Source organism: Mytilus edulis, chromosome 8, assembly GCF_963676685.1.
Source record: "Mytilus edulis chromosome 8, xbMytEdul2.2, whole genome shotgun sequence".
Taxonomy (NCBI): Eukaryota; Metazoa; Mollusca; class Bivalvia; order Mytilida; family Mytilidae; genus Mytilus; species Mytilus edulis.
This window is the reverse complement of record NC_092351.1, coordinates 36,716,589-36,730,248: the sequence shown is the minus strand read 5'-3', so window position 1 is coordinate 36,730,248 and position 13,660 is coordinate 36,716,589. Positions and strand designations below refer to the sequence as shown.

Here is a 13,660-nt window from a genome sequence, read left to right as displayed (position 1 = left end):
TTACATTTTGCACTGCACAAGTATTCATAAAAGTAAGTTATACAATTTTCAAAATTATATTAATTTAGTGTTATTTTCAACTGTGAATACAGTTAATTTATCTAGTGTGAAATTCATTATTTTTCTTTTGGTCTTTTGTTACGTAAACCACAGCTACATACAAATGTGTCAATATAAAGGACACTCAAGGTACTCTCACAGTATCACCTTTACATAGTCTGTGAACAGCTAAATCTGAGTAATACCCCAAATTAGGCATCTATAAATCACTCCATAATTGTATTAATGCAGATGTGTTAAGTTTCATACTGATGAAAAGTAAAATAACAAAAATACCGAACTCAGAGGAAAATTCAAAAATGAAGTCTGTTATCAAATGACAAAATCAAAAGCTCAAACACATCAAACAAATGGATAACAACTGTCATATTTATGACTTGGTATAGGCATTTTCTGATGTGAACAAAAAATACATTTAACCAGAACTTTAACCTGATACAGGAATGACAGACTAACTGACAGATGGACAGACACAAAGACTGGAAAACAGCATGTTCCTAAAGAAAGAGGCTCATTCTAAAATTCTAAATATAATATTTGTTTATCAAAAGTCATTAATTTTAAATAAAATAATCATGATTTATTTCCACCAATGACCATAGCTAGGAACAGTTTCGTCTTTATTTCTTTACCAGTGATTGAGCTTATAAATTTAAACACTTTCTTTTTTGTAACTTAGATTATTGTAATTTCTTATTAATATTCAAAACTCATTTCAAAATAAATTTAAAATAGCAATCAGTATGCTGAGATACTTGTATAAGTAAATATTTTATAAAAAAAAATAAAAAATATCAACTCTCTTTAATAAATTTTGTCAGAAGCAAGTCGGCACCAGTTCCAGGAGTTATCTCCCCTTTCATAACTTCCTCTTCAACATTTTTTATTAAGTTCTGCACTGCAGGATGAGTTTTAAACATGTCCATTATATTATTTTGAATGAATGACCACATCCATATTTTTTTCTGTAGCTGTCGTTTTCTTTGCAGCTCATTTGATTCCATCATCACAGTTTGAAAATTTTCCATTAAATCCCATAATTCTGGTATACCCTCTTTATTGACGGATGATATTCTTGTAACCTGTAAAACATAAATCTGAGGTAAACAAAAGTGTATGAAGATTTTACTTATCTAAGGGAGACAAATCTAATAGCCATAAAATATAAGCACATCATTATAAAAGGCTAAATATAAACAGAAAAATATCTGTTGAATAAGCCACATAAACTTCTATTTTTCTCCATATTCCAGAAACCATGTCTTGCTGGCTTCAATTGTAGAACCCTTAGTACTGTTAAAACTGATTCTCCAAAGAGTGAGAGTTCTACTGCAAATTATTTGTTCAATAATGTAACTAATATTCTATCATTTCCATATACTGTAGATTCATCATTATTTGTGGGGTATCAATTTTTGCAAATTTCGTTGGTAATGGTTAGCCATAAATTTTAATGCACAACAAAATATAAATTTCTTTAAGTTTGAATGTAAACTTTGGCAAAAAGGAGTATGTTCGATAAGGTCCTAAAATGGCCCCCTTTTTTAGCGTCAATTTCAAATTCGGATTTATTGACCAATATCACATTAAATTATAGCTAATACATTGACTAGATAGGTTATAAGCCTTTTTATTGAAAATTTCACGTTTCTGCGTTTCATTATGACGTCACAAGTTGTACTCATATTGATTTTTCACGAAAAAATCAATGAAAATGGGTAAATTTCCATAGATTATTGGACAGGAAACATAGAGCGCATATGTCGACAACAAAGATCTTTCAAAATAATGTTTGTGAAGACATTTCACATGTCTTATTTGAATATTAGGCTTGTCGACGCCTGCGCTCTATGTTTCCTGGTCCTTTATTTGGTTGAAATCCAGTCGATTTTGTCAAATTTCACAAAAATCCCTTATCTTGACCTTTTTGGGATGTAAAAATCAAGGTGTTAGAATTAAACTTTGACAAAAACAGTTCTGTTTAACTTTCTCACATGTCTTTAAGGCAACTTAAAGCATTTATTGTCTTGTAACTATGAACCTTATAATTGGGGCCAAATATGGCCCTTACCGAACTTACTCCTTTGAAATCAATTATCCAAGAAAATACAATTTTTCCTCAATTCATGAAAATTAGTTTCCAAGAAAGTAAAAATAAAATGAATCTGCAGTAAGGCATTTGTATAATGATCACAAAATTGTCAGGCTAATGAAAACATTTTATTTCATTTGCCATGCTGATGTAAAATTATAATGATGTCTTAAACAGATTTTTTTTGCAGCAAGATTTAGTCTTCAATAAAAGGTTCCTTCCTCTGCTTCATTTCAGTAATTTAGCCTGCACAAAACAACCACTGTATTGTTTTTATCTGTCTTAGTATCCAAAACCTCACCCATAGCCCAATTTAAAACCAAAGAGGAATATGTCCATAGTACAAGGATGCCCCACTCATACTATCAATTTCTATGTTCATTGGACCATGACTCTAATTTGGCATTAAAAGTAGAAAGATCATATCAAAGGGAACGTGTGTACTAAGTTTCAAGTTGATTGAACGTCAACTTCATCAAAAACTACCTTGGCCAAACACTTTAATAAAATACTTTGACCTGAAATGGGACATAGGGACAAACCATGAAGGGTCAGACAAACAGAAAAACAAACACAGAGACTAAAAAAAAAACGGGCATAGAAATATGATAATGGTGAAAAAAGAAAGGTTTACCTCTGGCTTCCAGAATTTTGACCTCCGTCTTGAATATTTTAGAGCACTAATATATTCAGCCTGTATTCTTCTTGCTGCAGGAATCAGTTCACCATCACTTTTATTAATAATAACTAAGTCAGCTACTTCAACAATTCCTTTCTTAATACCTACAAAAAATTACAATTGTATTGTCTAAAATTTCACAAATCAAGCAATCATCAATTATTTTTTCAGGGCTAAATAAATAAATTGGATAATCTAAGGTCAATTTTTTTTTTTTTTTATTTTTTATTTTTTATTTTCCTACGCATTGACAATTTGTTTTGATCGGACGTTATCGACGTCTTGACAACGCCTATTGTTGTATGACGTCAGAGAGTGAAATAACCACGTTTATTTCACATGTGAAATTATCGGTTTTTATCTAACTGGGAAATCAATGTAATTCATTGCAACCAATGTAATAAATTGGATAATCTAAGGTCAATTTTTTATTTTTTTATTCTTTTCAGTGTTTTAATGTTTTTAAATTGGTTTTAGTAACAAATATTATTTTAAACAATGAACAGTATTATATGACTTGTTTAATTTCTATTATTTTACAGGTAAAATAGACAAAACTGCTGCTTTCTTCTTGAAAACGGACAATCTACTAAATCATAGGTTGATGTGTAATGTTTTATTTTTAGTCTTCCAGTATATAAAAAAAAAAAATCAACATATGATGGAGACTTATTGATGTCAAGGTTAGCTTAACCGAGGATAATCAGTTATAAGAAAAATTGAAATATCCAAAAGACAGCAGCTGTGCTAGCCTGAGTTTATATCTTACCTTGAAGTTCATCTCCCCCAGCTGGAGGCATCAACAGACAGAACAGATCTACCATATCAGCTACAGCATACTCAGACTGACCAACACCTATAAGTAGAAACATTTCTTTTTAATTTTAAGTTATTTTTCTTTTGAAAATACAACTGCAAGAAGTAGTTGTTTTAAAATATGTCTGTATTCAGTGAAACTTAAAATCTCAAGTTACGATTACTTTTGTCTTCAAGAAAATATCATGTGTTTGCAAGATTCATTTCTCAATGAAATGCATGAGTAGCAGACAGTCAGAGAATTTATTTTTAGTTTTAAGATTTGTTAAAGATCTGGTTTTACAATGAAAATTAAAATATGTTTTTTTTACCAATTGTTTCAATCAAGATGATATTATATCCTGCTGCCTCACACAATAGAATGGCTTCATTGGTTGTCCTGGTAACACCACCTAATGTACCCCTAGATGGTGAAGGTCGTATAAAGGCATTCCAATCTCTAGACAATTCAAACATTCTAGTCTTGTCTCCTAACAAGGAACCTGCAATAAATAAATATAATAATCATTTTTGTGAATGTCTTGAATCCAAACTACAAAAAATTTACATGAGAAAAAATAAAGAAAATTTTCACTGATTGTATGTATTTTTTTAACACATGATCACATGTTTTGCAGAATTCCATCAGTTACATTTCAAGATAAAAGAGATAAATGTATGACTTTTTTTCCAAATTTCAGTAAAAGTTTAATAAACTTAAAAGATGTGTGCAAATACTACAAAATGTAATCAAAATCTGTGACAAAACCCAATAACTGTCCCTTGATTGATACTAGGAACAAAGGAAATGGATCCTTTTGTCTGCAGTTTTTTTTTTAGGTAGGATTGGGGTTTGAAGTGGCTTTTTGTCCAGCTCCTGTCATATTTTCATGTTGAATGTTGTGTTTGACTGTATTACATACGTAACCTCCAGTAGTTGCTGATGATGGATCTACAGCTAACACAGCCACTTTGTTATTTCTAGCGGTCAGGAATTTACCAAATGTTTCTATAAATGTACTTTTACCAGCTCCTGGTGGTCCTGATAAACCTTTTAAAAATAAACAATACAAAACATGAGACTTAATTTCACAATTGAAAACATAGGAAACAAGAATCATATAGTTATATTCATGTTTACTATTTCAGTTCACAGAAAACTCTGAAGAGATCAACACATGATATTTTGTAAGCAGGCGCGGATCCAGAGGGGGGTTCCGGGGGTTGGACCCCCCCCTTTTTTTTGGACGATCAATGCATTTGCATGGGGACATGTAATTGGAACCCCCCCTTTGTCCTGGGTTAGGAACCCCCCCTTTGTCCTGGGTTAGGAACCCCCCCTTTTTTAAATGGCTGGATCCGCCCCTGTGTAAGTGTGGTGCAAAGAGAGTAACTGACAAATAACATGCTGTGTACTGTAATCTAATTATGTTTTTGTTTATGTAAGCTTATATCTTTTGCGTTTAGTCCTTTATATCATACTTTATAAAAATAAGACATGGTATGATAGCCCAAGACACTTTTAATCCCTGAGAACAAACAATGTTAAAAGCAACTATAGTTTACCTTTCAGCTTTCAAAAATAAGCAGATTTATTTTTCCAAGTTTTGAAATTTGTTGATCAATGTATAATGATGTACTTTTTTATATATACAAATTTTAGAGTAAAGACACATTTAAGGTATATTCGCAACCAATTCAATTTTCATTATTTTCTACTTGAAGTGATGAATAGTACTACATGTATCACTAAAATAATTAGTTGGTTCACAGTATGTTGGTGCTTCTCCCCTTTTATTTCTTTATTCACAAAACAGTGTTCAAACAAAATATTTGACATGGTTCAATTTTGGTTATTTCTATAGATATATACCAGACACATTAGAGTTTTGGCATTTGGTACTCCTTGAAAAAATTCAAAATGTAAAGAATGGGTAGAGGAAGATTGGTTGCCATGTGGTGCTAACAACAAGCTCACATGGTACCAAAACAAACCAGTCTTTTCTTTCTCAGAAAATTCAGTAATTTTTTTAATCATTCACTGTATAAACTGTCCGTAAAAGCTAAAATAGAAATGATTATATATATAATTAATACAAGCGTGATGTTTCTATTGAAGTAGTAATATAAATTTAGTTCTACCTATTCTGAAAGACAATTTTTTGGGTTGTCCAGATTTCTGTTTTTCTGTACTGTACTGTAGAATGCTGTTCAATAATATCTTAGCTTGTTGTTTCTTCTTTGGATGAGAGGACTCTATCAAAGTTATTCCCCTTGCCAAGCTTCCTCTTTCACAATTAATTATTCCATCAAAAAGTTGTTTCAAGGTGTTATCATTTTCTAACATATCATTAGTGGCACTACTGAAAAAACTTTGAACCTTGCCATGATCTATACTGTGTCTGCTTGGTCTTATATGCGGATTTCTATGAATTTCTTGAAGTTTTGAATGAGACAGCAAGCTTAATTGTCTGTGAATTGTTTTTGAGAGACTTATCTTTTGAATAGTATTCCATGGAAAACTTTGAAACCAAACAAGTTTGGCCATTTCAGTTCTTGTTTGTACTGCTTGTTGCTATTACTTCATGGTCACTGGAATTGAAATAAAATATAAAATCTTCCAATCCTGCATCAAGCTTAGGCCCCAATGAGATCAAATTGTTATAATTTCACAATCTAAAAATGAAGGAAAATAAGGAAAAAAAGGGAAATAACTTCCAAGGTTAAAAAATTCTGGATTGAGAAGATACTGAATCAAGCAAAACTTTATACCAGTTTAAAATATTTATCATTGATATATAAACCAGGTCAATGTCATCCTATTGCAAATACAAATACTACGAATTCAAGGGAAATTATTAGAATTCCTACAAAATTGAAACCAGATGCTCCGCAGGGCGTAGCTTTATACGACCGCAGAGGTTGAACCCTGAACGGTTGGGGCAAGTATGGACACAACATTCAAGCTGGATTCAGCTCTAAATTTGGATTGTGATTAAATAGTTGACACAGCATAGGTTTCTGACACAGAATGAATGTGTTCTAATGAACTTAAAATTTTTGTTTTCTCTTAGAGCAATTCACTATGCTGTTGAATATTAATCCTCTCAAAAAAATGTTTGAAGAAATTTTCTTTTTTATTTATGAAATTTCAAATGAGAAAAATTGAACCCAATTTTTTTAATCACATCCCCCTTTCCCTTATTCCAAAACTAATCTCAATTAAAATTTCTAATGGAGTTTGCAACAATAACTACTCATTTAAATACATCATAAAATATTAAGATGTAAAAAAACTGCTTGTTATCACTGAATGGTAAAGATTATTTTAATTTATCAGTTGGTAGTAAAAAGTGAATATACATTGTATATTGTATATAACAAAGATTTAAGTTGATTCTGGACAAAGAAAGATAACTCCAATTAAAAAAAAATCTTGCTATTGCACAATATTTTGCAATTAGATATTTCTTGCTTACTATTCTGGACAAAGAAAGATAACTCTAATTAAAAAAAAAATTGCTATTTCACAATATTGTGCAATTAGATATTTCTTGCCATTGCGCAATACTGTGCAATTGAAAAGACTTGCTATTGCACAATACTTAATATAATAATTTTAGATCCTGATTTGGACCAACTTGAAAACTGGGCCCATAATAAAAAATCTAAGTACATTTTTGGATTCAGCATATCAAAGAACCCCAAGATTTCAATTTTTGTTAAAATCAGACTAAGTTTAATTTTGGACCCTTTGGACTTTAGTGTAGACCAATTTGAAAACAGGACCAAAAATGAAGAATCTGCATACACAGTTAGATTTGGTATATCAAAGAACCCCATTTATTCAATTTTTGATGAAATCAACAAAGTTTAATTTTGGACCCCGATTTGGACCAACTTGAAAACTGGGCCAATAATCAAGAATCTAAGTACATTTTTAGATTCAGCATATCAAAGAACCTGACTGATTCATTTTTTGTCAAAATCAAACTAAGTTTAATTTTGGACCCTTTGGACCTTAATGTAGACCAATATTTGAAAACGGGACCAAAAGTTAAGAATCTACATACACAGTCATGACAATTAGATTCGGCATATCAAAGAACCCCAATTATTCAATTTTGATGAAATCAAACAAAGCTTAATTTTGGACCCTTTGGGCCCCTTATTCTGTTGGGACCTAAACTCCCAAAATCAATACCAACCTTCCTTTTATGGTCATAAACCTTGTGTTTAAATTTCATAGATTTCTATTTACTTATACTAACGTTATGGTGCGAAAACCAAGAAAAATGCTTATTTGGGTCCCTTTTTGGCCCCTAATTCCTAAACTGTTGGGACCTAATTAACTCCCAAAATCAATACCAACCTTCCTTTTGTAGTCATTAACATTGTGTTTAAATTTCATTGATTTCTATTTACTTAAACTAAAGTTATTGTGCGAAAACCAAGAATAATGCTTATTTGGGCCCTTTTTTGGCCCCTGATTCCTAAACTGTTGAAACCAAAACTCCCAAAATCAATCCCAACCGTTCTTTTGTGGTCATAAACCTTGTGTCAAAATTTCATAGATTTCTATTAACTTAAACTAAAGTTATAGAGCGAAAACCAAGAAAATGCTTATTTGGGCCCTTTTTGGCCCCTAATTCCTAAAATGTTGGGACCAAAACTCCCAAAATCAATACCAACCTTCCTTTTGTGGTCATAAACCTTGTGTTAAAATTTCATAGATTTCCATTCACTTTTACTAAAGTTAGAGTGCGAAAACTAAAAGTATTCGGACGATGACGACGACGACGCCAACGTGATAGCAATATACGACGAAAAAATTTTCAAATTTTGCGGTCGTATAAAAAGCTACTGGGAGTTACATTCTGCAAACAGTTAGAGCTAAGTTTACAAATAATACAGAACTGTCCATATGCAAACTGTGTAATGAAACAGAAGAAACTTTCCCACATTTTTAATTAACGTGTAAAAGTCTAGAAGATATCAGAAAACCAATTTTGGAAGATTTAATTAATTCCTGTAGTGAAGAGTTAGCTGTTTTTAATATTAAAGATGAACATTTTGACATTTAACAACTGATTATAGATCTCTTTAATTACATGGCAATGTTAAGAAATGTAAAAGCTTTTAAAGTGATACAGAACATTATAGATCCAAAATGTGGACAATTATGTTACAATCTCCATTGTGAAAGGTATAGACTGTTGCAATTAGATGATATAAAGAAAAAGAAGAGAAATTAGATAATAACATTATATCATATGAATCCTAAGTGACGATTGGTTGTCTACTCTTAAACAGTGATACATGTATTTTTAGATAAATATTTTAGATTTTAAAGTATTTAATGAGTTGATGCTGCCTATATTGACATTAAGCCCAATTTTATCGTCAAGAATATGATGTACAATGTAAATAGTGTATAGTGATATTGGTGGAAGATATTTTTATTCATGTTGTGAACTCCAATACTCCGAAGAGGTGTGCCTACATTGGTAGAATATATATTACAGATTACAGATTACAGTTATTAAAGTCAGCCACATATACTTGAAATATACATTGTATGCATCCATTAATTCCATTTGCGTTAGATGCTTACTTCAGTTTGGTGCAAAGATAATTTTAAGGAAGTTTCTGTCAGTAAACATAAAATTGAGAATGGAAATGGGGAATGTGTCAAAGAGACAACAACCCGACCATGCATGGAACAGACAATAGCGATCAATAGCAGAAGGTCACCAACAGGTCTTCAATGCAGTGAGAAACTCCGCACCTGGAGGCGTCCTTCAGCTGGCCCCTAATCAAATATATATACTAGTTCAGTGATAATAAACGCCATAATAAACTCCAAATTGTACACATGTATACATGGTATAATAGGTTGAATTATTTCAATTCTAATAGGACAAATAAGGTAATTAAAAAACTGAAGCGTGGTAGGGTATGCCGGGTGTGGAGCTGTTCTTTTTTACTCCTTGTTAGATAAAGCTAAAACATTCTGATAAATATGTAGTTTGCATGACTTATTTCATAAATAACCGCTGGAAAAATATGTTTAATTCTTTTAAATCTCAAATTCAACATTTGCCATTTTTAATTTACATGTTCTTTTCTTAAGATATCATCAAATCCAAAGGTGACATTTCATTACTAAGGAGCCGCCATGTTGACTTTCTGAAATCAGTAAATATGCGAATAATGCAACAGAACAGAAAATAAAGCTAACCCTACCTCAAAAAATCCATTTTAATGAAATATTATACGAACTATGGTTCACATACAATGACATAATGGAAAAACCTTTAGCTTTAGCGTTTTCATTTGTATGATGTCATGTTTTGAAATGAATTAAAAGTGCCAAAAGCATTTATGGACTTTCACAGAATTTTATTTTATTTTGATTTTGTTATTTCTCTGGGCTCTAGTGCATTAATTGTGTTTGTTATGCATCAGAATACGAATAGAAGTTCTGTAGTCTTTTTCAATTGCAAATTTTAAAACAATAAAATTGGCATACATGTAGCAATTGCAAACGGTTTCTATCAGATACATGTGTATTAACGACTTTTATGAAGAAGGTATTTTGTAACATCCATTTTCACAAATGTATGTATATTTCTGAGTATGTGCTAAGTATAGATATACATGTATCCAGTATTTATCACGGTGTTGTTTACAAAGCAAAAGATGCATATATATATGTCATATTAGAATATTTATTATCATATAAACATAAAACAAATTATAGATAACTTTGCAAGGAAAGACCCGCAACGCATGATGTTGAATGACCTGATAAACGACTCTTTGTTAAATTAGTAAATTTTGAACAATTTTACGTAGAACTATTTTTACCGATTCAGAACATTTTAGCTAAACTTTTTTTACAGCTTGCCTAATTCAGATGACAGTTGTATGTTGTGCTATTTTAGATTGCAAGATATTGGATAGAGTCTTAAATAAAAAATCATTTTTACATGTCTTTAAATTCCTTTACCTAGGAATATGTGCATTTTGCATGGTGTTGTCCAAATTCATGATCTTCCATAATGTCGAAGGTATTTTTTAACCTTTTTCATACCATTCAATATTCGTTTGGGACCACCTCCAAATTTTTTTCTGGATCCGCCACTGAGTACCCTCAGTAATTTGTTTCTGAGAGATAAATGCTTGACAGAAGCCACAGGTACTTGTTTCTATCCATGGGAAGGTCGACTATCCATATATAGAATATGTATATATACATTATAGTGATATATGCGAGTCTAAATTGAAAACTACGTTCAAACCTATGATTGCGTTCGATAAAAACCGCCATGTTTATACATGTGCATGTAAAACAAATTTGTAGAAGGGTCTAAATACAGCAGTACAAACAACATTTTCCAAAAGACCAAAAAAGTGAAGTACATGTAGTATATTAAAACAAAACGCATTTTACTAACAGGTCGAACAACGGATGTTCTTTATATAGTCGACCTTCCCTGAGACAAGCTCAGAACTGATCTATAGTAGGAAACGCAGAAGAAAACTGCTATGTGATATCAGAGACATATAAATATATATGTCTCTGATGATCAGGTGATATGAATAAAAACACACCATTTTCATATTTTCCTATTAAATGGCTAAGATTTTTAAAGGAGTAATTGTACCTACAATGTAAAAACAACAATGATGATAGCTGTCAGAATTCTAAAAAAAAAAAGAACGGCCAAAAAGCTGGTGGGGAGAGAAACGACAATCTGACTGTTTTAACTTCTTCTCTAAGTAAATTCCTCCGCAGCGGAGCACCCGTGTCACACGGTTAAAAAAAAGGCCCTAATTTTTATTTAATATTGTTTAAAAACAAGGAACGGAATAAATTTGTGTATATACAATCCTTACAGAAATATTGTAACATTTAGTTCAATTCAGTTGTTTGTATGTATGTTCCTCCATTATTTGTGGAGCACTACCCATGAGGTATAATTGCAGCAATCATATTATAGACATTTTAATCTGGGATTACTATATCACATATAGTTATAGAAGTCTCAGTTTTAATACTTAAGGAGCATTAAAACTTATGTAAAGATAAATGAGTAAAGGCAATATCATTATCAAATTATAGGATAATCATTACAGCTCAGTTTAAACCATAAAATTACTGAGTTAATTACAATATGCTGTTTAAACTAATATGCTGAGGTGCAAGAAAAGGTTAAAGGTTCATGTTCACCGATTTTACTCAAATTCTCATATTAGATTTATAACAATTGTAAAACGTTTATCCAAATTATAAAAAGGGTAGAATAAAAAAAATGAACAGGTATGGCCCGGGCTCGATTATATGTAGTTTCGTTACGTGGGTATTAACTATCAAGATGACCCAGAAAACAACCGACGGTCACATAACATGATATAAACAAAGTTGCCTAAACATATCATAAACATAAATATAAATTGATATATGTAACTAGTAAATGAAATTTTCTACAGATTTCAACTTTTGTTTTATTCAGTAACTGTAAATTTGAACAACGAACAACGAACTTGCATTACCTTCAATAAGTTTAACTTACTAGTAATATAAAGTTAAAAATGTAAGGCCACCACACATATGCTGTGATTGACCCAATCAAAGACCCTTTGGCCCGCCTCTAATGCTTTACCTTTCCCACCTTTCTTCTGAGTCTTCTTTTATTTCGTAGTCATTTAAAATCCTTTAAACAGATTATTGTTTACCTTTTTCATTGCGGACAGTTTTTATCAGTAGAAAAAAAGACCACAAAAATGGTAGCATCAGCAAAGTGAATATGTCATTCATATATATCTGTAGTCATTGGAATGCTGTCCCATTGAGGGAAACTCCCATCCCCTTTTCTCCGTTCAGCGTGCACATGTCGTTTGGTTATTGTTGTCGCTAGGACTAATGTAGCTGTCTCATTGACGTTTACCCCACATTCTGTTTTTACACACTTTATATTTTTGAACATGCAGTTAAGGTGTTATTTCATGTAAAATATAGTGAGAAAATTCAGAAGAGAAGTTCAAAGGACTTTTAAAATAGAAAAAGAAGAAATGATGTAATTTATTTCAAAAACGACCTGTTTTTTTAATTTAGTAACTGTAAATCTTAAATTTGTGTTTAAAAAAATGTCTTCACTGGGAACCCCAGAGCTGAAGCCTAGAAACTTCAGTTTAGCAGAGACGTAGCTGTATTGATATTTTTTTAAAAACATTTTTGCACCGCATAAAAACCTTACAGACACAGTCAGTGTAGCACAGTTGTGCTTCCCAACGACATGTCTACTTAGCTACCAAATGATGTATCAAAATAACGACTGCACGATACAGCCTCTGAGAAATTTCACAATCCTTGGACATAAACCACACCCTTTCGTATTAAGGAAACAAATTCTATACATAAAGGTGTCGACCTAAAGGTATACAACAAACTTACTTTACCTTAAATAAGTTTAACTTCATATAAAGTTAAAAATAAAAGGTAACCATACACAAGTTGTGATGGACACAAAGACCTTTTAAACGCAGGCTCTACCTCTAATGTTTCTACCCTTCCTACTTTTCTTTTAAGCCTGCCTATCCTTCATAATCATATATTTGTATTAATCAAGTACAAATTGACATTTGTAATGTGTTTCTCAATAAATGAATCAATTCTACAAAGCATCGATGAACAATTTATATTTGATGTAGCTGTTTCATGTCCAGCGACAAATATATCAGTCATAATTCAAAAAGATAGTAACATGTATGTGTGGCTAAACATTACTTAAGTTAATTTGAAATTCCAGTTAATAGATTCTACAAGGCATGCAAAAGAACTTGTAATTGATGAATCTGCTTCATGTCCAGCGACAAATATATCAGTCATAATACAAGAAGATAGTAACATGTATGTGTCGCAAAACATTGATTTAGTCAATTTAAAATCCTTTAAACAGATTCTAGTTCACTTAACAACAAATGAGGTGAAGGTCAATGGAAATATGACAAATGGAAACTTTATAACA

The 13,660-nt window shown here is 31.4% G+C and overlaps 2 protein-coding genes across 3 annotated transcripts in view; both read right to left on the bottom strand.

The window, feature by feature from the left end:
* Positions 1-119: 119 nt before the first annotated feature.
* LOC139486782 (methylmalonic aciduria type A protein, mitochondrial-like) lies at positions 120-11,413 on the bottom strand. Its single transcript, XM_071271744.1, has 7 exons — positions 11,301-11,413; positions 5,769-6,218; positions 4,555-4,677; positions 3,959-4,129; positions 3,601-3,687; positions 2,787-2,935; positions 120-1,142 (listed from the first exon to the last, which is right to left on the bottom strand). Exons 2-7 carry the CDS (start codon positions 6,172-6,174, stop codon positions 855-857), a joined length of 1,224 nt encoding a protein of 407 aa, XP_071127845.1. The 5' UTR covers positions 6,175-6,218; positions 11,301-11,413; the 3' UTR covers positions 120-854.
* LOC139486786 (ragulator complex protein LAMTOR1-like) overlaps positions 7,146-13,660 on the bottom strand; it is a 513,831-nt gene continuing 507,316 nt past the window's right edge. For both annotated transcript variants that reach the window (XR_011655632.1, XR_011655633.1), the window contains one exon: positions 7,146-8,486. The gene's annotated coding sequence lies outside the window, so the exon portion shown is untranslated. The remainder of the gene's footprint in view (positions 8,487-13,660) is intronic.

Excerpts from the sequence above, each read along its gene's own strand:
- LOC139486782 (XM_071271744.1), bottom strand. The coding sequence starts at position 6,174 with ATGGCCAAACTTGTTTGGTTTCAAAGTTTTCCATGGAATACTATTCAA. Across the intron at positions 4,678-5,768 it reads AAAATTGTCTTTCAGAATAG|GTTTATCAGGACCACCAGGA; the intron begins GTAGAACTAAAT and ends TATTTTTAAAAG. Across the intron at positions 2,936-3,600 it reads TGGGGGAGATGAACTTCAAG|GTATTAAGAAAGGAATTGTT; the intron begins GTAAGATATAAA and ends AATTTTTTGTAG.